The sequence below is a fragment of the Saccostrea echinata genome, unplaced genomic scaffold, assembly GCF_033153115.1.
Source record: "Saccostrea echinata isolate AGI-Se365-2 ecotype Australia unplaced genomic scaffold, CSIRO_AGI_Sech_v1 ptg000014l, whole genome shotgun sequence".
Lineage (NCBI taxonomy): Eukaryota > Metazoa > Mollusca > Bivalvia > Ostreida > Ostreidae > Saccostrea > Saccostrea echinata.
In genome coordinates this window covers 15,535,124-15,560,032 of record NW_026889763.1, presented here as the reverse complement: position 1 = coordinate 15,560,032, position 24,909 = coordinate 15,535,124, and the positions used below count along the sequence as shown (strand labels likewise).

The window sequence follows — 24,909 nt, the reverse complement described above, 5'->3', positions numbered from 1 at the left end:
TGAATTTGTTCTCGTCCAATCAAAACACAGGAAATCAATAAATAAAATTAAGATTGGAATTATTCAATATTAATTTCGCCGATATCCGTTTTAGGTCCTCTTTTTTAATTGATCTTAGATGACGTTCATATTTGTTCATTGCAAGTTTGTAACGTAGCACCTGAGCTTGTTTACCTGGTTAATAATTTTATTCACGTTAAGCGGTTCATTCTGTCATTATGATTTAATATTTCTTCTGACCGTCCTTAGGGAACTTGTTGCCTGCATTCTTAAACATGTAAACGTTACGCAGGTAACAAGGATGTGCACTAATAATTAATATTTTTACCACCGCTGTGATAAATTGCTATTATATCCAACTTAAAAAACCCTGTACGATTTTTTGCACTATGTAGGCTTTTTTCTCAATATAAGTCTACTAACCTGAGTTTTCAATGCGCAATAGTTAGTGCAGTATGATTAAATACAGCATAATAACGTTTTTAAAAATATGATCGAACTATCATTTGTCAAATTTAACAGAAAAAATAAAGGATATAATTTAAATGTTTAGAGGACTTTTATTTAATTTGAAAATTTTTATGACGTCGTCATTGTTTGTTTATGACTTTGTGATCAAACGGACACTTTCTAGAATATTAGATTTTATCTATTAACAAAATTCATATTTATTCAGAAGTTGATTCAACATTGCATGTATATTCTACTGTTTCACATTTGGACATATTACTTATGTAGTTATTGATGACAAACTAGCAACTAACAATAAACTTTTAACATTGTTTTTTCAACTTTCTTTATTTATGTAGGCAAAACCATTATCATATGGTGGATACGTCTCTCTACTGATTCGATGTACAAGAGCCTGTTCTTCGAATGAACTATTTCTAATTCAATGTAGGCTACTGATAGATAAGGTGAAATCTCTCTCTCTCTCTCTCTCTCTCTCTCTCTCTCTGTGTGTGTGTGTGTGTGTGTGTGTGTGTGTGTGTGTGTGTGTGTGGTAATATATATATATATATATATATATATATATATATATATATATATATATATATATATATATATATATATATATATATATATATATATATATATATATATATATATATATATATTCACTCAGCTCAGTTCATTGTATTTTTAACCTTGACTTCTTGTATAGAGAGGGTATTTATAGGCATTGTATGCCTGTTGCCCAATCTATTCAGTATTCTGAATAAATATTGTTTAAACCAAGGTGATGTGACAAGGGTATCCATTTACTAGCTGGTCTCTAGTGAATATTTCACCGTTGTATCTCATTACCCACAACTCAGTTTCAAACAAATCTAGTTATTTTCGCATGATGGCAGAGATGGCTTTCGCGCATAATATTTTGAAACAAACCAGAAAAACTCCGAGAGCAGAGTTTGTGGTTTCGGGGACTTTTTTCTATGTTTCATTTTTGTCATCCTTCTCAACATCCACGACGATTGTGATCATACACTGTTCCAGGGAAGAAAATATGATCGCCTCTTTCTTGTACTTTGCGATTTATAACAGGCATTACATTCACACATTCAAAACTATTGAAATCCATACATCCTTCTCTTCTGGGGTCTTTCCTCTTCGTTTGTAGATTTTTTGGGGGGATCAGATCAGTATTCGTATCTCTACCTTATTTCTTTTTTCTCAGAATTATCACGGCGCTTAATCGCTTAATTAAGGCTGACTCTTTTGCCTTAGTTGATTACTCACGGTTGAGGTAGAATTGCTTCTTTTTTCTGAATTTTCATCCATGGATTATGTTTCCACATCACTTTTTTAGAGTTTAAAGTATTAAAGGTTTAAAGTATTATTTTCTCTTCTGAATACGAATCGTTCGTCTCCTTGGAACTGTTACATGTATATGTAATACATACGGAGGGAAAAAAATTAAAAAAGGGGAGATAATCAAGAAAAGACAAAAATAGGGTGGGGTCATTAATAAAATCTTCTTTTCAAGAACCACTGGGCCAGAAAAGCTTAAACTTATGTAGAAGCATTCTGGGGTAGTGTAGATTCTATATTGTTCAAATCATGACCCCCGGGGGTAGGGCGGGGCCACAATAGGGAATCCAAGTTTTACATTGAAATATGTAGTAAAAGTCTTTAAAATTCTTCTTCTCAAGAACCACTGGGCCAGAAAAGCTGAAACTTATGTGGAAGCATCCTGGCGTAGTGTAGATTCTAAATTGTTATGCCCCCCTTCGTTCATTTTCTTCGCAGAGGTTGCACATACTGGAATGAAATTTGGTATACAGATTTATCATAAGAATATCTAGGTCAAGTTCTGTTTTGGGAACGGTCAAGCAATTTCGAACAGAGTTATGCCCCTTGGACTTAGAAAAATTCCAATTATTTGCAGTTTCTGTTCATTTTCTTCGCAGAGGTTGCACATACTGAAATGAAATTTGGAATAGTATACAAATTTATTATAAGAATTTCTAGGCCAAGTTCTGTTCTGGGTACGATCGAGCAATTTCGGACAGAGTTACTGGGCCAGAAAAGCTTAAACTTATGTAGAAGCATCCTGGGGTAGTGTACATTCTAAATTGTTCATATTATGACCCCAGGGGTAGGGCGGGACCACAATAGGGAATCCAAGTTTTACACTGAAATATGTAGAAAAAATCTTTCAAAATCTTCTACTCAAGAACCCCTTGGCCAGAAAAGCTGAAACATAAGTGGAAGCATCCTGGGGTAGTGCAGATTCTAATTGTTCAAATCTTGACCCCTCGGGTTAGGGCGGGGCCACAATAAGTACTACAAGGGGGAGGGGGTGGAAATCAGATGAAAAACAGCAAGGCCAAAGTTACTCAGGTGAGCGTCGTGGCCCATGGGCCTCTTGTTTATATGTCGGAGTGTCTTTTTTTCTTGTTTCAAGTTCATGACGATAAGTTCTGTAATTGGTGACTATGACGCAGTACAAAAATCTAGGGCTATGATAGTATGGGAATGTGTAGTGTGTGGATATCATCCATTCAAAGTGTAAATGATTATTACGTATACATTCACATAAAATCACATAAAATAATTATTGTATAAAGATAACGAACAGTAACCATGCTCAAAAATCCATTGAAACAGATCAAATTGTGAGCAGAGCAAACACGAATCTCTAAAACATCAGAGGTGGGATCAGGTGCCATGGAGGAGTAAGTATCCCTTGTCAAGCGGTAACACCCGCCGTGTGCCCTCTATCATATGTATTATGGTGTGATTATTGTAGACATACGCGCATAATTATGGAATAAAAACAAAAAGACATTTCTAAGTTCATATTGTTTTAAACTGAATAAATAAACTAGTAAATAAGACCTTGATACAGTATTTGGAACTTTACATGTCAACTGTTATAAACAATTTTATAAAGAAGTATCCACATGCAAACTGACTATTCAATCAAGGAGGATATGATTAGTCCTCAGGTAAAAAATAAACATGTTCATACAATTTTAAAGTCAAACAATAACAGACATGAACAATTCTTATGGAATTAGAATGTACTCAACTGTAGTTGCTTCTTGATTCATTAATTTGTGATTAAATACATTATTTGCAAAGGTAGATAATTAGAAAAAATGAATCTTAGTAAAACATTAGAAAATATGGAATTCAGGGGGGAAACCTAGCTCAAAGAAAAAAAAAACACTTGACAGCACTTGAGTCTGAGATGGAATGGACACTTATGCTTTTATTTACATAACTATCTTTAAAACTTTATTACATATTTACTTTGTTAATTTTATATAATTACTATTCAACATATAATCACTACTCAACGTTTTCTTAACATTTGTATAATATTGCATAAATGGAATTCATGCTGTCTTTATATATGCATGTACATTAGATCACATTGAATCCTCTCTGATTTCCCATATCTGACATTAAATCAAAATACCTGTAGTTTGATTAAATTAGTTTTAAACAAACTAAACTGTATACTATTTCATTGATGACGATGATAAATTTGTCAATAAAAACTTTGACTTAGGAGGCTAGTAACTGCTATACTTGATACCTACACATAGAAATTTGATATCAATCAATTTTAACAAACTTAACACATAGCTTTAACGACATGGTGTATAAAATCTTTTTGTAAAGCTTGAACATTGCTTAACAATCTTGCCTTCTTTTGTTTCTCCAGCAATGTGAGGGTCAAAATACAGCATTGCATAAATCGGACTCGATGAATTCTTGAAAAAAAGGAAAAAAAACATTAGTAGTAGAAGCAGTATTTATAAATTGCAAATTCTCCTTAGGCATAAGTAACGCCTGTTTTGTAAAAAAGGAAACAACAACCAAACTAATGGAAAATACTCTATTATTCTGTATCAAAATCGCAAAATTAAGCAGATTTCTCATTTCAATTTTGTACTTTTTGCATTAAATAGCAAGAAGAGGTTACTCAGTAATTTTCCAACTTATCAAATTGAGGAGAGTATTTTCTGATTAAGTAATCTAAAACATAAAAATGTAATTTTGTCATTTTTGTGGGAATATACAACAATTTATAATTATCAAGTTACCTTCATAGTCTATCTTTCCATCTCCATCTGCATCTATTTCTTTAAAGAATTCCTCTATTTCCTCTGTGGTTATATCCTGGTTTTTGTGACATAAGACTACTTTGAGTTCCTTTAACGTCACATAGCCATCATTGTCTTTATCTATGTAACTGAATGCCGCTTTCATTCGTTCTCGTTCTAGATCCACCTCTTTATAATTCTCTCTCATTATGTTGAGGTATTCTTTAAAACTGATAAAACCATCGCCTAAAGAGAAAAAAGTACATCCGTTAATATCAACAAATATGTCGAAACCTCAAGAAATATTTGTTCCAAAATGAAATGATAAAAAGATTAAACAATGGCACAGCAAGCGGAGTATATTTTCGCAAGATACCACATCGATTTTACTTATGTAACTTTCGTAACGCACACTCACTCACACACCTACCCACCAAATTCTATGCTAGGAGATAGTGAAAAATACAATATTTGTGCTTTTTGAAGAAAAAAAATGAAGTCATAAATGTTTTTTTTCTTTTTTCATTACATACAGTTTGTACGCATTCGAATAAAATTAAAAATCCCAAAGTGGGAATAACTGTGTAATATTGCATAGTCAATTTTTTTTTCATATTTTATTTAATTTATCAACAGAGAAAAAAAGAATCAATGAATAGTATAGTTAATGATTAAGAAAGGTTTAATTTATATATATTATTGCATCTATTAACATATATCATCACTATTCTAGACATAGTATAAAACCTTTAGGCTTTAAGAATTAACAATATTGTTTTTATGGACAAAACGTAAACAGAAATCATTTCAGTGACAATGATAAAGGTAAGGAGAACCAAGAAGATCAACTCCTTTCTTTACGGCTCTAAAACGAAATGTCCTTACCGTTTTTCCGCCATGCGGACTTCTTCCATTAAGATTGCAGGGATAATATTGATTTTTATTTGTTTATTAAGGCTTTTATTTAATTATCTACATTATTTTGTGTACAGCGTTTTAGACTATGATTAGTTGGCGATTTATTCAATTCTGGTTTAGAAGTTTTTACACTCTAATCATTAACACCTGTGTTTGTAATTTCCATAAGTATTACAATCAAACGGCCTACATTACAGGTAATGTTGTCAATGTCATTGTGACAAATTTATAAGTAACTGTCGACAATGTAGCTAATCTCATTTAATGTGGCTTAATGCGCCCAATTAAATACGTCATTTTAGAGACGTGTTGTATACAAATTAAGTCACTTGCTTTGATTTTATCTTAGGATATGAGTTTACATATTTGTAAGCAATATGATTTATGTAGTCTTATATGTCAGATTAAAATCGATTAATTACATAAGTTTAAATTTTACTATCTGAAGACCTGTCTTGATTCAAAATGTTTTGTTTTTTTTTTTTATCACTAATACAACATTGATATGTTGATAAACAAATTGTACATTCTCAGTTCTGAGACACATAAATGTTGGGTTTTCCTTTATTTTAATAATTTGATGAATTGGCAAAATTTGCATAATATTTATCCAAAACGTAAATCATTCAGTGGAGTGTCCATTTGTTTAATGATAATAATTATGTTAATTTTATTAACCACAGAACACCGACAAGAGTTAGTCTCGTTTGGTTTTGATTTATTGAGGTATTTTTCTCTAGATCTCTCTTTCTTTTCCTCTAGATCTCTCTTTCTCAGATTAAACATAAATATCAGATTGATTTTAAAAAAAAAATCAATTTTTGTATACCCAAAGTCCTTTAATAAAAAGACTTCTTTTGATAAAGATCTAATGGTCTCTTAGATCAAATACACTTACGACCAAATAAATATTACTCCTAGCGGATTCATATGTTTACCTCGCTGTTGTATATTTCTATTAATAGATAGGCTGATATTGACCTGTCTGTTGTGTACAATAACTAATATTTTATTTGTGAATTCGAATCATGGACAAGCTGATATGTTGACCTCCCTGTTGTATATATATATTTTATTTGTGACTCATTTCATAGATGAACTGATATGTTGACCGCGCTGTTGTTTTATCAGTAAAATCATTTCATTGATAAGCTATTTAGTTTATCTTGTTGTGGTATAACTTCTCACCGTCTTTGTCCACGTCTTTCATCATATTGTTGACGTCTTTCTCGGTTGGGTTCATACCAAGGATTGCTGCAGCCTTCATCAACTCCCGCTTTGACAATCTCCCGTCTCCATTCAGGTCTATCTTATTAAAAGATTCCTTTATTTCTGGTAAATTATTTAAGAAATTATAAATAAAGAAATGTACGATTTGCTTTGATAGATGGATGAATAAATTTGAGAAATGGCGATTCTCCTGATGATATAGAGGATATTTATTGTTTTGTAGTTGGATATGCAAAGCAGGAGTGAAAATATAAAATGAATCCTGTCTCGCAAGTGAAATAAATTCCATATCTAACTTAAAAACATTGAATTTTCTGTTTATTACATTTTCTTTGATTTTACCTTTGTCTCTTCCTTTTCTTAACACAGAGTCATAGGAAGTGACGTCATAATTGAGCTGTTGAGACGTCATATAGCTTAGCAGTTGTGAGATTGAAAACATAGTAACATGGAATTTAGCAACATATTTGGGAAAAATGGCAGTTTAGTCTCTATCTAGACGGTTTAATTACTATCTCTATCTAATGACTGGCCGAAAATTATTTTTTACTTACTTTGATATCCTTTCACACTGTGAAAGAATATCATTTTGGTATCCTTTCACACTGTGAGAGAATATCACTTTTATTCAATAAATAAATCACAGTATTTCACTGTTGAATAATCATTATTATTTCTTTTTTTTCCCCTTATTGTTTTCTACGTGTGTGCACTTCGAAAATCTTTTTTCACTTTAATTGATCATTAAAATGCTATTCACACGAACAAGAGATTGATATTATATACTTGATTACCGGTTAAACTTTGACATAAATGAATTGTTTGAACATGATGTTTGACATGTTTTTCCTCCATATAGAAATGTCCCATGTGTCTTAATGTGTTTAGACGTTAAAACAGCTTTGTGTCATTAGCATTACTGCTTTGTTTTCCTTGTAACAGGATTGGAATTATGTATTGTTTATATTTAATTTTTTTTAAAGTTTTCCTTAATTTAACATGATTTCATAGAATTTCCATTTCATCGAATTTCTGGATTTTAAAAAGCACCATATTCTATAAATGTATTATAACTGTTACTAATTTCTGAGAATTTGTAAAAATTATTTTTGCTGAAAAGAACACATGCGGGGCAATAAATGTACACTGCGTAGGTATGTACTTAATCAAAAGACATGAAATGACCCAATTTTAAAAGACATATTAGTTGATATAACACGATGTTTTATTTATGAAGCGTAGACGAGGAATCGTTAAACCCAGCGTAACCACTAACAAACGAAGAAAGACATTTTATTGTTTATATTTATATCTGTATAAAAAAATATTTAAAGTAAAATTAGTTGCGTTGTATGCATAATTGATGGAAGAGCCGTTTTTCAAGAAATCTTTGCGGTGACATGCTAAGTTGCGTTTACTGACTGATATATGGCAATGGTTTCCATAAGAAATAAAGGAAATAATATCAAGTGGATGTAAAAATATAACCATAAGTATTACCCCACTACGTCATACAGTGCTTATTTAAAATTGTATGGATACTTTGTTTAACGCACCCGGCACTATCTACATCTTTGTACTTGAACTATTTCATTTGTACAATGTATTGTTTTCAGATGAAACTAATAAAATACAACAGTTTAAAAAAAATTAGCAACGACCCTGTCAATTGACTTCTTCTTTTATAGGTATTAATAGTTTGTACTTACCCTCAAACTGTTTATCAGTAAGATCGTTGGGTATGACGACTGTTTCATGTGGTGTTATCTGACTCGTCCGCCTGGCCATCACTATTTTCGGTTAGAAAATAGTCACATAGAACTTATTGCCTTGCAGAAATCCAAGAAAAATTAGAGTAATGATAAATCAGCAACGTCTGAAGAGTGCTTCCCAGCTCAATGCAAAACTCTAATATGGTGCTATCATTTACATTCCTTTCAAAACGATGGATTCTCTTTAGAGTTCAGTCAAGATCTAGAAATGATAAACACAGTTTTAGCTTTAGATTATTGCTCTTTTATCTTTCGATCATTATTGGAAATTCCCATATCCTCACACTATATCGGGTAACTGGTTATGCTGTGCGTATTTTATTTTTTTACCCTGTAGTATTCTTATTAATCGATTTATGAGACTATTTCTGGAAAATTATTGATTTTTCGTCATTTTTACAGTTCAAAAACAGATTCTTTTTTATAACTACTATTCACTTTTCCCTTTTGAATTTTCTTGACTAATAATGACTTTATTTTGTATCTGATAAAGTGAAAGAAGCGACTAATTAAGGAATTTTTTTCATTTGTATGCCATAAAAATGTGGGGAAATTGACTTAAAGAAGCCCTTTCTTTCTAACATATTTCAAAACTTTAAGACTAAGTTTTTTATATTTTAGCTTTATTTATGCAAAAAGTAAGTAATATTTATTTATTTTTTTATTAATCTAACGAACAAGGGGAACAAAAGCTTTATTTTCCATAAAAAAAAATCTCTCTTACCTTAACTATGTAAAAATCAACATAAAATTCTTTCAGAATACATTCACACACTCGTATGTCGTTCGAAGTTTGAATTTCAATAATTTGCTTCACTCTTTTCTTTTTTCTGAATATTAATCTACAATTATTTTGATAAGGCCGGGCATATATTTAAATACTTCCAAGATTATCAGCTTAATTTATAACTCTTTAAGAGATTATTATTTTAGGTTTTTATTTAGTAATGTGTTAATGTTTGTTAGTAAGATAACCATGCGTAAGAAATCCGCTAATGCTTTACACTGTCACATATAACACTATAATTATTGGCGTGGCCTAGAAAACGTCCCCCCTTTTTAAGTCGTTTTGTCTTTATCAAGTAGGCGCAGTTGACATTGTTGACATTTTCTTGTGCAGCTGTGTGGAGTAATATGAACTTTTCTGTTTCCCCCGACTGAAAAAAATTATAATGATACTCTTAAGTCTGTTATTTAATGACGAGTATTTTTCCCATCAATACAATTTTAGCAAACAAATGTTACTCAGGTGTTAATTTTTATCTTTTTTTATAAAGCTTCAAAAGCTGTTTGAAACACACATGCTGTTCCCAGTATAATTAGGATTGGTCTTTTTTTTTCATGAAATTGTCATATCAGTAAGAAACTGAAGTATTTTAAGATGCGCGTTCAAATTATTTTATTTTTTGCTTGTCAGCAGGTCTTTCAAATTTTCAAAGTACAAGGTTTATATATTTTATAAATGGCAAATGATTCATCATTTGTTTGGGAATCCTATTTTTCAAATTCTCAGGTGAAAAATTTTAAATGCTTGATTTTTTTAAAAGTTCGACCAAGTTTGAAAAAAACAAACAAATCTGAATAAAGAAGTTTTATTTTGAATGTGTAGCTTTTACTAAGGAGGAGAGGTTTGCTTTGGAAAAAAAATTGTTTGTTTGTTTGTATGTTGTTTAACGTCCCTCTCGAGAATTTTTCACTCATATGGAGACGCCACCACTTGCCGGTGGAGAGCTGCAAATTTTGTCCTATACTCGGCACTTACGGCCATTGAGCAGTGAGGGATCTTTTTCGTGCCAGCACCTACTGTGACACGGGACCTCGGTTTATACGGTCTCATCCGAAGGACCGGTCTCCACGTCTCACAGTGGGATTCGAGCCCGCGACGTAAGGATCAACTCCTTACTTCGCGACTCTAGAGCAGACGCTCTATCCACTGCGCCACGAGGGCGACTGGGAAAAAAAATGAACTTATTTTAGATAGTATCCCCAATTCACCTGAAAAGTATTCAAAAGATCACTTTTTTCATCGTTTATTTATTCGAATATATTCTTTGTTTATTTTTTTTTACCTCAGCAGTTTCCTTCTATAAGAAATACGTCGACCTAGTAAAAATTTAAAGTAGTTTCCTTGTTTATTCCCCCTATATCATAAATTTTCACTTTTTATTTGGATGAATCGATTTCTCTTTAGTTTGTTTTTTAAATTTATTTTGATATATGGATAAAAATTTTGTCTGTGGTTGGCTGACATTTGAATGTTCAGGGCGAGAAAACAAACAATCGCTGATTAAATCTAAATTAATAATGTAATACATTCAATTTATACGGATCATAAATAGAACAAAATTATTTCTTAGTATTAAAGTTAATTATTTCAGTTGATTTTGTGTGTATTGGTTTTTGTAATAAAAAAAGTAACCAAATTAGTTTGAAGTTAAACACAGAGAAAATCAAGCTTAATACAAAATACGTGCATACATTTTTGAAATCCAAAAATTAGAAATTCAGGTGCGAGATATTTTTAAAAACTGTTTTTAATTAAAAAAAAAATCTTCTCCTTGATTCTACTCGTTTACAAATATGTTATCCAATTAATATTAGTTATTATTGGGAATAATTTAAACGAAATTAAAGAAAAAATTCTAATAAGACCAGTAAGTTTGTATATGAATTAAATTTATAAATAAATTAATTAATTGTCTCGATTTTTTTTAAATAGAAGTAAACAATCATACATATGTAGCTATTCAAATAAGAAATGGATAAGAAAAATGATTAAATTTAGCAAAAGAGGAAAATAAAAAAAATTGCTCTATTCTACTAAATTATGAATATTTATAAGTACCTCTAATGATATTCAAACTTTGAATGTAAGAAAAATAAGGTCAGACAGTTGAATTTTAAAAAACAAAAGGGGGAAAGGGACTTACCTTTTGTACTTTAAGAGAATTTTCAAGTCCTTTCAATTCCTTAATTTAAGCATTAAACATTCTATTTCACTTCTCTATCTTTAAATATCATCATGAAATGAAATAATACCCAGGAATCTCGGACTAGACTGAGCGTCAATTGGTCTGGACTTAACATAGTCTGAAGAAATCATGCGGAATACGGATTACACCATGTTTGATAATACTCTGTGAGGTCTAGAATTTACAATAATTGCTGTTAAAATGTCTGGTAGACTCTTCATATATTTCAAACATACTCCAAGACTGTTTGTCCGGGTGTGATTGCATTTTAAAGAGTGAATATTTGATTCACAGTCTGTTTTATAAGAATCAGATCATGTTGTCATTTGACCTCAGAGTTTGATGTTGGACAATAAATTTAGCAGGAGAATTACAGTATCCTTGATATTTTGGATAAATGTTAATCAAGATCTTAATATCCATCTAGTGAAGTTCAGTAGGCCTACATACAAGACATATGTGAGATACAGATAACGATGACCTTCAAGATATAAAATGTTGATGAATAGAGGTCATAATACAATGCAATGAGCAAAAGAAGATTGATTGATTGATTGTTTGCATGTAGTTTTACGTCCCATTCGAGAATTTTTCACTCATATAGAGACGTCACCATATACCGGTGAAGGGCTACAAATTTAGACCTTTACTCGGCACTCAGGGCCATTGAGCTGTGAGGGTTCTTTATCGTGCCAACGCCTACCGCGACACGGGGTCTCGGTTTTTAAGGTCTCATCAGAAGGACCCGCAACTTTCACTTCACAGTGCCGAGCAACAGTGGCTACCTATATTTTTTTTTTATCGACTTAGGTCAGTCGCGGCCGAGATGCGAACTCACGACCTTCCGATCACGGAGCGAGCGCTCTACCGACTGAGCTACCGTGACGGTAGCAAAAGAAGAAGAGCTAAGATAAATGTTGATAGGTAACATAATCAACGCATCTAAAGGGTACAAAAAAGTGGTAAATACAATTGTTGTAAAATATCTATCTTAAAACCTAAAGAAGCACGATTTTACAAGAAAATCCAGTGGAAAAAGAAAACACTTATTAAAATGATTTTCAGAATTGCGCATAACTTTGAGCTCTTACTTTGCAGGAGGAGGGGGACGTCTAGATCTGCACTTATTTTCAAGTATAATATCACCTGAAATTGTAGCTTCAGAAGAATTATGTTTGTGGGTTTTATAAAATTTCTTAGTTATTACTTTCTACGATGATGTTCATGAAAATCTGAAGACAAAGAATAGTGATTAACCTTAAAATTGTATTATAATAATACTTAATAGACAGCAAGGCAATCATAAACCGCTGGAAATACCAGATGTGGGATCAGTTGCCATGGATAAGTGAACATTTCGACAGATCGAACGCATCCGACTGATTCTTTTATCTTGAACATGTTAAAAGAAATAATCCTTGAATGAAAATCCTCTGTTAAAGTAAGAATGGCCCATTTTTACAAACAAAGTCATTAAAACGAGCACAGAATTTGCGAAATATTAATTTTAAATGAAAATGAGGACACCCCTGTATTCTCATCTTATTTGTCATTATCCTGCGTTGGTTTAAAAAGTGATGTGGGAGAAAAAAATCACAATATGTAGTGAAACTGAAAATGTATTGCTAAATGAACAAGAAACATGACAATTTTTTTAAAGAAAAAAATCGTTCATTTTTTTCTTTGTGTCAAATATATAAATTTACGTTTATATACAGTGGCGTAATCGGAAGTACGTTGGACTGGCCATCTCAGGGCAGTGAGTTTGATCCCCGGCATAGGCGCTGTCGAATTTTTTCAGAAAAAGAAACCGTGCACTATTTCGGCATAGTATGCTTACGCTATATAAATCCTGAGAACACTATGCGAAAATAGCTGGGTAATGATTATATAGAGACAAACTGACAGGAAGCATAATAATTTATATTATTACATTTTCAATAGTGAAATACTGTGATCTATTTATTGAATAAAAGTGATATTCTGTCACAGTCTGAAGGATACAAAAGTGATATTCTGTCATTGTGTGAAAGGATATCAAAGTAAGTAAAATGATTTCTGGCCTGTCATTAGATAGAGAGAGTAACTAAACCATATTGATAGAGACTAAAACTGCCAATATCTTCCTAAATATGTTGCTAAAATCCATGATACAATGTTTTCAATCTCACAATTGCTAAGCTATGAAGTCTCAACCGCTTTACTATGACGTCACAGCCTATGAAACTGCATGTGTTATGAAAAGACAGAGGCAAAGAGAAATCAAAGAAAATATAATGAACAGAAAATCTTATGTTTTGTAGTTCGATATAGAATTGATTTCACTAGTGAGACAGGATTTTTTTTGGCTTCGCACTCGTGAAAATATATTTAAAAAAATCCTGTCTCACTAATGAAATTAATTCCATATTTAACTACAAAACATTGAATATCTTCTATTAATTGCAGTGCTTTATTCCCCCTCCCCCACCCCATTCTAAGTAAACTTAATATAATTAGAGGTTCTACCTGCTTGTATGTAGATCAGAATGAATTTTGATAAGGTTATTTTGTATGACCATGATATGAAAACTTCCGAGTTTCATTTTTATTAAAGAAACAGTTGTCTATGATTTCTCTAAATTAATTTATCGTAAGGAATGTTTGTATAAAGGTTTGAAAAAGTCATGTTTTGATGATGTTGGTTTTTGAAAACATTGCAATTTCATTTATTTAAACGTTCCTTGGAGTTTTCGAGAATTACATCTGATTTACGCAACGTCTTGAATTGTCACAGCAAAATGCTCTTACGTTTTTTTTCTTTTATAGAAGTTAATATATTTGTGAGGAATAAAGATGGGGCTTAATAAAATACTTACTTGATCTTGTTATATATCTTTGTAATGATTTGTATGAAGACTTTAAAACCAGTTTCGGTAAAATTCACTTCCGTAGACTAATAAGTATAAGTATTTAAAACTGAAAAGTGATTTTGAAGAATTTCATCCTTTGAAAGGGAACTGTTAGCATAGGTTAGATAGATAACCATTTCTGGAATTAAAGTCCAGTTCTTCTAAAAGGCATTATTAGTATTTAGCCTTATAAAAGAAGAAAATGTTGTTAAAAGCTTTATAAGCTGAAACCATTCTATATTGTTCCTATAGTTTTTTTAGTACCAGTCTACATAAAGCGGAAGGATTGGTGATACCCATTGGCCTTTCATTTGTCCAATACGATACTTTTGATATACATCTTAAACTCGTTATCCATTCTGACAAAGTGTCGAGGTCTTTCCCTTTATATTTGGCCCATCGTCTGGCATATTCCTTGAGTTGTAATTGAGAATAGAAATAAGTTTAATGTTTTTGATTTTGGTAAAATTTTGTGATTTCAAATTTTCCAAAAGTTCTTTGGAGTGTCCACATCTGATTTACACTACTTCTCAAATATATTGTTGTACAATACTCCTGAAGTTTCTCCTTCACTACTGTTAATATTCTAGAAAGGAGTAAAGAAAGAGGTTTGGTAGAACATTTAGTGAAACCGTTATGTATCTTTGTTTGTTAGGATGGGACATAATGTTATCACCCCCTCAATTATGGTTGTCCACATCTCACCTCGCAGTTTTACAAGTATTGTATGCATCATTTTCTATTTTGTACAAACACGATGTTGAAAATCGATTTGATTTGAGTATTTATAAGCTGATATATGACTTAATATTTAACACAGTCACTGCCAAATCTGCTTCATACTTGGACGTTAATAGCCAACGAACGACTAAAATATATGACGTAAGCTTTTCCATCGTCAACTTCCCCAAATCTATGTAATAATATTCCACAAGCATATGGTGTTTATGTCTCCAAACTGATTCGCTTCTCATGAGCATGTTCTGAGAACGAACAATTTTTAAACAAAGGGAGGTTAAGTTTATGTTACAGTGTTTTCAACTAATTCGTTTGAAGTCAGCATTTTTCAAATTGAATGGTCGTTTGAATGACCTTTTTTGCGACTTTATCGTAAGTTGTATTTTGACTGACATATTTGTTCCCACTTCTCATGCTATTGTTTTTATATTATTTTAACATCGGATTACTCCGTTTACCTTATCAATACAGAGGGATCACGTGCACAGCGAATGTAATCGATCGACAAGGGAGGTATACTCCTCCTAGACACCTCAGAGGTTTCCTGGGGTCAATGTTTTTGCCCTGTTAACAATTCGTATTCCTTACTGAATTTAAATGAAAAAGGTGAGGATAAGAAACAATGATCGATCTCAAAAAAATCTTCAAACAATACAAATATGTGAACATGGCATAAGACGGAATATGCCACAGTCAAATTCAGTTAAAAAAAAACAAAGGCCTAAAATTCGTATGAAACAAGTCAGTCAAAAGGCACCCAATGATAAGGTATATTTGCTAACAACCGACCATAGAATTTATGAAATGCTGACTTTAAAAAAGGTTGTTGGAAATCCTGTAACATCAACTTAACTATCAGTTATCTGCATCGGTTCAAAAATCGATTGTACTCAAATCATGGTCTTGAGTGTCGAATAAGTTGAGAGATGTAAACAGCATATGCAGGTGATAGCGGAATATTACTAAACAAATACGTCAAGTTGACGATGGAAAAGCTGAATTCACCTTATTTGTCACAGAGTGTAGTTGGTAGTAGGCTTCTATCGTCTATAGTCAGTAAAACACCCAAATATGAAACACATGTGGCAGACTCTGTGTTTCCTTTTATTTCGAGTTCACTGGCATATATGGAGTCGACATATGAATGAAAGTAAATATTGATAGTTGACAAAATGTAGCCGATATATCTGAATGTAGATAGAAGGTAACAGCAAGTGTTTTCTACTTTTTATGTAGCAGTTTTTGATTGAATTGGGCTACAGAGAAACATAAAAATAGGTTTTCTAATAAAGGATCATAATTAGTGTCCATTGACATTCCGACAGTTCGTTGGAAGACCTGGTCTCCGAAGACTAGATAAATGTTGTCAATGAGGAACTCTAGCATCCTTTTAAAATGAACTTCAGAGTACTTGTGTTTAACTTTGTTAATGACCTATCACAAGATTTGAAAATTTCTGAGCTCCGTTGTTCCGTTGTCTAGTTTTTTTTCCATTTATCGGGAGAAATGGCTGTGAAAAGTGTAAAAAAAAAAAAAAAAAAAAAAAAAAAGAAAGAAAAGAAAAGTCGTACGTCTTGATGTTGATACTGAGTTTTTGAAAAAAATTGTGATTTTAAATTTCTTTGGAGCTTTTGAGAATCCACATCTAATTTTCATCACTTTTAGAATATGCCGTAGTACGTGTGACGTTTCTCCTGAGCAGCAGTTAATATTTTTGCGAGGAGTAAAGGCAGGGTCTTGAAAGAGCTTTGCATGACCTGGCAATGTATTTCTATTCGAAAGGATTTTTTTGAAGTTGAGTAATATGGTATAGGTAGGTAGATCAAACTACTCACCTTGGTTGACTGGAATGTTAAATGTATTAAACACTGAATGTGATTTTCAAGAATTTCGTTTTTAGAAAATGAATTGTGAGTACAATTTGGATTTCCAGACAGAATTAAAACCAAGTTCTTCAAATATAAAGTTATAAGAATGAGCCTTACAAACAAGGACGATATTATTACAAACCTTGTCGGCTGGCCCCATGACATGTTGTCTTTCTAATTCTTTTATTACCTCCAATTTAGTGAAAATGGTTGGATAAATGGCTCGAATATTGCCTTTTGACTTTCTAACACGATTCTTGAATATATTTTTAAAACATTTAAAAACATTTTTATGAGGGGGACCGACCCTCTGATAAGGGAGATAACTTTCCATATAAATATTCTTATTATTACTCATAGTTTACCTCACCAGAGTTTAATAACTGAGACCTTTGATTAGTCAACCTGGAAACATTAACTTCTATTCACTATTGCCTATACTTTTCAAATTGTTTTATTATATTAAATCCAGTTTTCAAACGTTTACAAATTGGTTTAGTTCTTCCTTTTAATGGACCATTTTAAAAATGCGTTATGTGTAGAATTTTTATTCGTGTTACATTTTGTTTTCAATTAAAAAAATATTTATATGAAAGATAACTTGCTAATGGACTTACTCTTTTCTTACAAGCACATATATTATTGTGATATTCTGACTTTGGAAGCAGCGTTTTAATTTGTTTTCTAATATGAATTTAATAGGTATGACTTTAAATATTATTTTCATATACACCTCATATTCTAAATTTTATGTTGTGATAATAAACTATTACTCTTCCTATTCTCTGTATTAAAATTTATTTCATGAAATATATGGAGATAACGAACAGTTTTCACGCTCAAAAGACCATTCAAACTATACAAATCAGGAGCAGAGCAACATGGACCTCTAAAACATCAGAGGTGCGATCAGATGCCATGATGGAGTAAGCACTCCCTGCCAAAAGGTCACACCCGCCGTGTGCTCCTTGTCATGTTCGGGAAATAACGGAAAAAATCAATCGACTATTCAATGTGTAAATAAGGGCCTAACAATTAGCATGAAAAACGTCAGTCAGCATTTGACTTAATGATAGATTGTGTTTGCTGACAAGATCATTGTATCGACAATAGAACTGACTAAAAGATGACTTTAAACGAGACTGTTGATAATCTTGTTTTATCAACTTGTTTGTCAATTGTTACCTCGTTTTAGAAATTGTTCATACGTAGAGCATACTCTTGCGTATCGAACCAACTGAGAGATATAAACCACATATGCATGTGATGAGGGTATATTGCTGCATAAGTAAGGTAAGATGACGATTGAAAAGTTAAAGTCATCACGTTTATCGTAAAGCTTTGTTGTTAGATTACCATATCATGATCTGACATAAACATTCTTCCTAAAAAAATATATACAGCGCTTCATAACTCATACTATTTTTCATTTGAATCTTATGCTATAGCTCTTGATGAATATCAATGTTGGGAAGTTTATAAAAAGTTTGTGAAATTTAGAGCACAGGCTCATTAGTCCTTAATCCATACCGATACAGTGTTCAAACCTTCCACTTTATATCTAGTCCTACGTCTGGCATTATCTTCGAAAGAAATCATAATAGATAATATTAATATATGAATCCGATAACTGTTCGTTATTTTATCCTTTTATACCATGTATAATTAGCAAAAATGGAACAACCATTAAGAGTACCATTAATCAACACATGAATAATTTTATAGCGTCATTATCAATATAGATTCATACATTCCTCCATTCTACCATTATCAAACATTCTAAAACAATTCCCGAAGCAATACTTATCCCCTTTTTTAGAATACATTTATATTTAAAAAGTCGTAATACGATATTTAAAGTCTCACAGTGCTTCAGGTTCAAATTTTAAGCGCATTACAGTTTAATCTTGAAGGTTTCTGTAAGGCATAATTCTTTCGTAAGACCTATATATTATTAGGAACTGTAAGCTACTAAAGATCAAAGTTGATTATGGAACCTCCTTGACCCGTTTTGAGTGGCACTTAGAAGAATTCAACAGATCATAAACAAACACCTGTGATTATGTTAAAATCTTTTTAAAATAACAATAATCTTAAATAATATAAAAAGATTACAGAAAGGTTAAAATTGTTTAAATTTCCAAATCTGCACAGTTGTTACTGCTTTCACTTTTAGCATCAAATATGGAGATAACAAACAGTAGTCAAGATCGAAAGGCCATATGAAAAATATAAATCAGGAGCAGAGCAAACACAAACTTCTTAAAACATCAGAGGTGCAATCAGCTGCAATGGTGGAGTACGCATTCCCTGTCAACAGGTCACACCCGCCGTGTGCTCCTTGTCATGATCGGGAAAACGGTAAAATCCGTACACAATTCAATGTGTACATAATGGTCCAACAATAAGCATGAAAAACGTCAGTCAGCATTCGACTTAATGATTGTATATGCTGAGAAGGTCATTGTATCGACCATAGAACTTGCGAAATTACGAACATTTTGCTTCAGAAATCACGGAGTGCAAGCTAGTCTATATAAACACAATGAATGTACTCAAATGCGCTGTGTTTCCCAAAGCAAAAAAAAAATCTTAAATTTTGTAAAAATACAGCAAATATTATCGCTCTTAAATTTAGCTGTCACAAACTATCACAGCTTTAAATGCATGATTTTTTGGAACTTCAAATGTTTTTGATAATATTTGACCTTGCTATACATTGTTCTTTTGTTTCTAAAACATAAAAGTATTTCAAATTTTAATTTCCGAGACATTTTTTGGCCAATTTCGAGTTCATGAAGGGCTATTATAATGGATCATCATTGTTCATGGGGGAATAATGATCGTGGATTTCGTGGGTCACCAATTGTCATCCCAGTGAACGATATCGTTGTCAACAGATAGGTGATTGTATCTCCCATATATACGATTTACGAGTTACCCACGAAACGTCCCCTTGAATCAGTAAAATGTTTGTTACCGACAAACTTTGACCCAAACGAATTTAAATTTTTTCCACTGTATTTACATGTAGTATCCCGGACTCTGAACTGTATCTCTGTTAAGTATATTTACATGTACTGTATGAACAACATATTAAAAAAAAAAAAGAACACCGAAAAAAAGGACATAGAAAAAAGAAGCTAAGCTAAGTTCATTGAGATGATGACAAATGACAAAAATCGGTAAAGAAAAATTGGAAATGGATCGGACAAGTAACAAAGAAATGAGGTGTCTGTCCCTTTTTAATATGATATTGTTGTTATTTCATAGTTTATGCAATTTCTGGGGCATGGACACACACATGCAAAAACAGTAACAAAAAGTATTTATGATAAGAAAAACATATAAATTATTCAACATATTGATGTATTCCTTCAGAAAATATGTAGGCATAGAACCTATCTGTTTACACGACAATGGCTGACTCAGAGTCCGGTTATCCGGCACATTAATCCTACAAATCCTCGGGACTGGACAATCGGACTCCAATGCGTATTAAAGAAACAAAAGAGTTTTGTTTTGTATAACTCTTAATCGTCATTACGTGGAATTTATTCGTATATCTTCCTAAGCACTTAATGACACAGTTTGTACATGTAATATTTGGGTCACATGTGTTAACAGATTTTCTTTGAAGTATAAATTGATGTAACTGTATCAAATAGCAAAGTCAGGAAGACAACTTTTTTTCAAGGATCATTTTGTTGCATAACATCGTTGGCCATAAAAAGAAAAATTTTGTTTCTTGTCTTATAGTTATTTCTCTCATGTAAGAAAATCTTTTTCTCTTATTTCAGATAGTGTAAAATGGTAGTGCGGGCTCTGGAAAGACCCACAGATTCTGATTAGATAACTTAAATTTTATTTAAGCCTTGTTGAGATGTGAAGCATTTCTTTTCCGTTGATAATGAATTGGTCGGTCCTCGCCACTCAACTTCGACAAAAGCTTTATCCATCTCTTTTCTCCCATTCCAGAAAGTTCAGAATACTTTGGTGCACAGAGATGAATTCACGAAGTCTTCATATGAAATCAAAAATACGAATATGATATATTAGTTTACCTTTCGGTGTTATATTTGATAATTGTTTAGTGAACTTCATTTAAAAGAGGCTTTGATTTAGTGTTAATGATTAAAAAATATCGTCGTGTAAAATAGCATAATGTCCCTTACCTGTAAAGTTTATGAACCCTTGATTGGTGGTGTCGATCTCTTTGAACAAAGATTCGATGTCAGTAGCAGAAAAAGAGTCGTTGTGTTTCAGAACAAATGCCATTTCCTCAAGAGATATTTTCTCGTCACCATTGGTGTCAAACACTTTAAATGCAGCTATCATTCTTTCTCTTTCTATGTCAATCGATACATAGTTAGTTTTCATGACGTTCAAATACTCTTCTGTGCTTATAAATCCGTCCTCTGCAGTAAGGATAGAAGCTTATGTACAGATAAACTTGCAAGATCAAAATCATGTCAAACGGTTAACTTTTTTCCAAAATATGTATAATTGTGAACTCAAATGTGTGAATAAGAAACAAAATTGAATATCTTTAGCAAATATTGTTTAGCAGTGTTTAAGGTTTTTAAACGACAAAGCTAACTTACCTTTATTATGATCAATAGATATTACTTAAAAAGAGAAAACAGGTATTGTAAAAAAAGAACGATAACCTTAGGAGAGAAACTCTGGTAGGTAAAATTAGAGAATGCAGTGTTTTAGTAGACCTTGCGATGTAGAAAAGAATGATAGGTCGGTGTTGTTGGAAGACGTGTATGAAATATATTTTATTAGAAAGCATTTAATAGCTTATATTCTCACTTTAATTCGTGGGGTTGGGTAGGGAGTTGTCAATGTTCGTAGGCAATCAAAAATTGCACTGGTTTGTTGGGACGTAATTTTGTAGATAACTTGTATATATAGAAGATTCAATGAAATGATACTACGAAAACAGTTATCATGCAAGAGGGCATTTTTACATTCAGTGTATTTTCTTCTTCATTAAAATCCATTGGAAATCTAAAACGTTCAATCACCCATGAAAACACTCTGAACTATGTCACAGTGCAAGAATACACAAAGAAGCGAAGCTCCATATATTTTCAGTAATTTGGAACACCATAATGTGTATTGTTTTTGCTCAATGGAATAGGAAAAAAACATTAAACTATTGTTATATTACTTAATTTACTTTCAAATTTATTTGTTCATTTTTTTTCTTCACAATATTCACTTGCGTATTTAACTTTCCCTGTCAAAATGGCTCCTCCATCTATTCCCCAAACCAGTTTTGAAGGGCGCTAGATTTATAATAAAGATGATTAAAGTTAAAATTTATAAAAAGAGACAATCAGTGAATTTAAATGTATGAGTAAGCAATGAATAATTATTTTGGATGTCGTCAGTCGTAGTGCTGCCAAATTAAATTCATCGGCAGGTAATTGCTGTTACACGACCGACGACATCCAAAAATAAAAATTATGTGAATTCATGAGAAAGGATGACCACCGAACATTGGTTCCCCATGATTAATAATGATTCGACAGATTCTAGATAAATTGTACTCACGATTGCTATCCGCCTCTGTCCACCATGCCTCTAACTCTCTCTTTGTTGGATTCAGACCAATCAGAAAAGCTGCGTCCCTCAACTCTTTCTTTGAGATCCGCCCGTCTTCGTTCGTGTCAATGATATGAAAAGTGTTCATTATTTCTGTCAAGATGAAAAGAAAAAAAAGATTAACGTTATTTTTTTTTTATTCTTTAATGAATGTAAACAAGCAAAAATGTAAGCAGCATAGTTCAAACAGACAGTCAGCTATACATTTATGTTTAAAGAAAATTAATCCAAACATGCTTTGAAAAAATATAAGGTATTTCGAATAACTGATCTTGACTACCAAATTGATTAATTATGAAATTTTAATCTTTGATTAATAATTGATATTATATATACATGATATATGTAAACATTTATTCAAAATGTCAATAAAAACTATCTTTCGTAAAAGATTCATAAGGAAGTAAATATTTATGTCACAATTTCTTGATTTCTCCGTGAGTTTTTCCTTGAATTATAATTTTTAAATTATAATCATATTCACAACCTTGTTTTTCTTATCTATTGTCATACATTTCGCTATCGTATATATAATGGTATAAAACATTTGAATTAATTTATGGACACGAGTAAAATTTCTTGGAATTGTCTTACTTTATAAGGACATTTATTCTGTATTTTAATATTGTATAAAATAGCCGAAACATAGGTACACTACGTACTTTTTTCTTCATTCTCTTTCACTTGTAGAAGATACCGGGAATGACATTTGACAAAAACTAATACATCGATAAATGTGTTGATTAGTATAGCAGGCAGTGTACATAACATACGTCACCTTGGAAACTTTCTTCGGACAAGTCCTTCGGCTTTTTCGGTTTTTTGAGACACGCAGAAAGGGATTCTTTCCTACGTGGCTTCCTTGTGGGACGAATTACTCCTACTAAATCTGAGCTTGATGCTTGCTTCTGCACAGTGCACATGTTTGTTCCTCTCCACTCAGTGTTCGAGTCGAACTTCCTTTTGGAAGTTGTTTCTGTGCTGGCCACTAACAGATTCTGTTTTACGTTAGAACCAGTTTATATGTATATATCTAGTTTAACGCCTCTATTATGTTGGAATAATATTTGTGTCAGATGTTAAATGAAGTGAATATAAAACCAATAGGATAGTGTATCAGTTTAGAAAAAAGAATCTTAATAAGGGTATTCAAGTTTTCACTACCCAAAACAAAAATCTGACAAACACGTCAGACTAAGTGGCGCAAGTGAAATTAGACCCTGGTCACTCTATTGAGTAGCTAGGATATTGGTCAGTCCCTGACAGATTAATTAGGATAACTATTGATCTTAAGATTAACTGACTTAATTTCTTCTATAAAATTAATGCTTTTATACTCAGGTTTTATCAAAATCTATTCTGACTTAAAAACCAAAGTGGATAAATAGTCTTTTAAGAATGATTTTATAAATGGGTGTTGAGCCTCCCACAGACCTTTAAAAGCAATTTATTTTCCCATGATAAATAAATCTTATATAATACGATTACCTGTGCATATTTACACGATGTGAACCATCTTAACATTTTCAGATTTTGTTGTCACAATTTTTTTTAGTAGTTGTATATATGATATATTTCTTATGTAATTATTTGAGTCTAAATTTAAAGAAAAAAAAAAGTCAAACAAACAAGCAAACAAAATTACAAGAAAAGCAGAACTGTAGGCTTCAACAGATTTAGCTTTTCCACCCAAAATCATCAATAATATATACTTACAAATAGAGCTTCTTTTTTTTCAAAAAGCTTTGCCATCTTTAGCAACAACTTTAAACGGTAAACTGACATTCACCTGTGGGGTCGTAATATATTTTTAGGACTGTAATTCTTGGCTTTATATTTCTTCAACAGCTTTTTACAGACATAAGCGAAGGAAAAAAAGAATAAACACACATTACAATGTTTGCATGCAGAAAAAGAACGTTTTTGTTAATCATGAACATATAGGAAAAAACTTAATAATAATTGCCATAAAGAATTTAAGTGTCTGTTTCATTTACTGCAATTTTCTTTTGTTCGTTTTTTTTTTATATTTTTAAGATTGAAAATCTTAAAATATTGTTAGAAAATTAGATCAACAGAAAATTATCTCCCTTGCATAGCATAACATTTCAACCAATGAAATAATTGAAAATTTTCACATCATGCATTTTCTACCAATCATAGAAGAAAAGAAGTGCATGGTGCGAAGACTATAAAATACTTCAACTCTGTATACCGTATTCCAATCAAGACGGTAATAAAGGTACAATCAAACCTTTTAGTTGGAAATTAACACCAACAAAATTGTTCTTGCAATCCTATTACATCCAAGACATGAAGACTCAGTAAAAGTAAAAAATAAAAAG

At 31.8% G+C, this 24,909-nt stretch overlaps 2 protein-coding genes across 2 annotated transcripts; both read right to left on the bottom strand.

Moving 5' to 3' along the window:
- Nucleotides 1-4,116: 4,116 nt before the first annotated feature.
- On the bottom strand, nucleotides 4,117-8,495 carry LOC133187271 (neo-calmodulin-like). Its single transcript, XM_061322627.1, has 4 exons — nucleotides 8,417-8,495; nucleotides 6,666-6,809; nucleotides 4,560-4,805; nucleotides 4,117-4,226 (listed from the first exon to the last, which is right to left on the bottom strand). Exons 1-4 carry the CDS (start codon nucleotides 8,493-8,495, stop codon nucleotides 4,189-4,191), a joined length of 507 nt encoding a protein of 168 aa, XP_061178611.1. The 3' UTR covers nucleotides 4,117-4,188.
- Nucleotides 8,496-18,460: 9,965 nt separating this feature from the next.
- On the bottom strand, nucleotides 18,461-23,487 carry LOC133186532 (uncharacterized). Its single transcript, XM_061321764.1, has 4 exons — nucleotides 23,343-23,487; nucleotides 22,514-22,657; nucleotides 21,124-21,366; nucleotides 18,461-18,531 (listed from the first exon to the last, which is right to left on the bottom strand). Exons 1-4 carry the CDS (start codon nucleotides 23,485-23,487, stop codon nucleotides 18,461-18,463), a joined length of 603 nt encoding a protein of 200 aa, XP_061177748.1.
- Nucleotides 23,488-24,909: the final 1,422 nt, after the last annotated feature.

Excerpts from the sequence above, each read along its gene's own strand:
- LOC133187271 (XM_061322627.1), bottom strand. The coding sequence starts at position 8,495 with ATGGCCAGGCGGACGAGTCAGATAACACCACATGAAACAGTCGTCATA. Across the intron at positions 6,810-8,416 it reads TACTGATAAACAGTTTGAGG|AAATAAAGGAATCTTTTAAT; the intron begins GTAAGTACAAAC and ends ATAATTTACCAG. Across the intron at positions 4,806-6,665 it reads GAAAGACGTGGACAAAGACG|GCGATGGTTTTATCAGTTTT; the intron begins GTGAGAAGTTAT and ends TTTTCTCTTTAG.
- LOC133186532 (XM_061321764.1), bottom strand. The coding sequence starts at position 23,487 with ATGTGCACTGTGCAGAAGCAAGCATCAAGCTCAGATTTAGTAGGAGTA. Across the intron at positions 22,658-23,342 it reads GTCCGAAGAAAGTTTCCAAG|AAATAATGAACACTTTTCAT; the intron begins GTGACGTATGTT and ends TCATCTTGACAG. Across the intron at positions 18,532-21,123 it reads AGGGTTCATAAACTTTACAG|ATAATGCCAGACGTAGGACT; the intron begins GTAAGGGACATT and ends TTTCTTTCGAAG.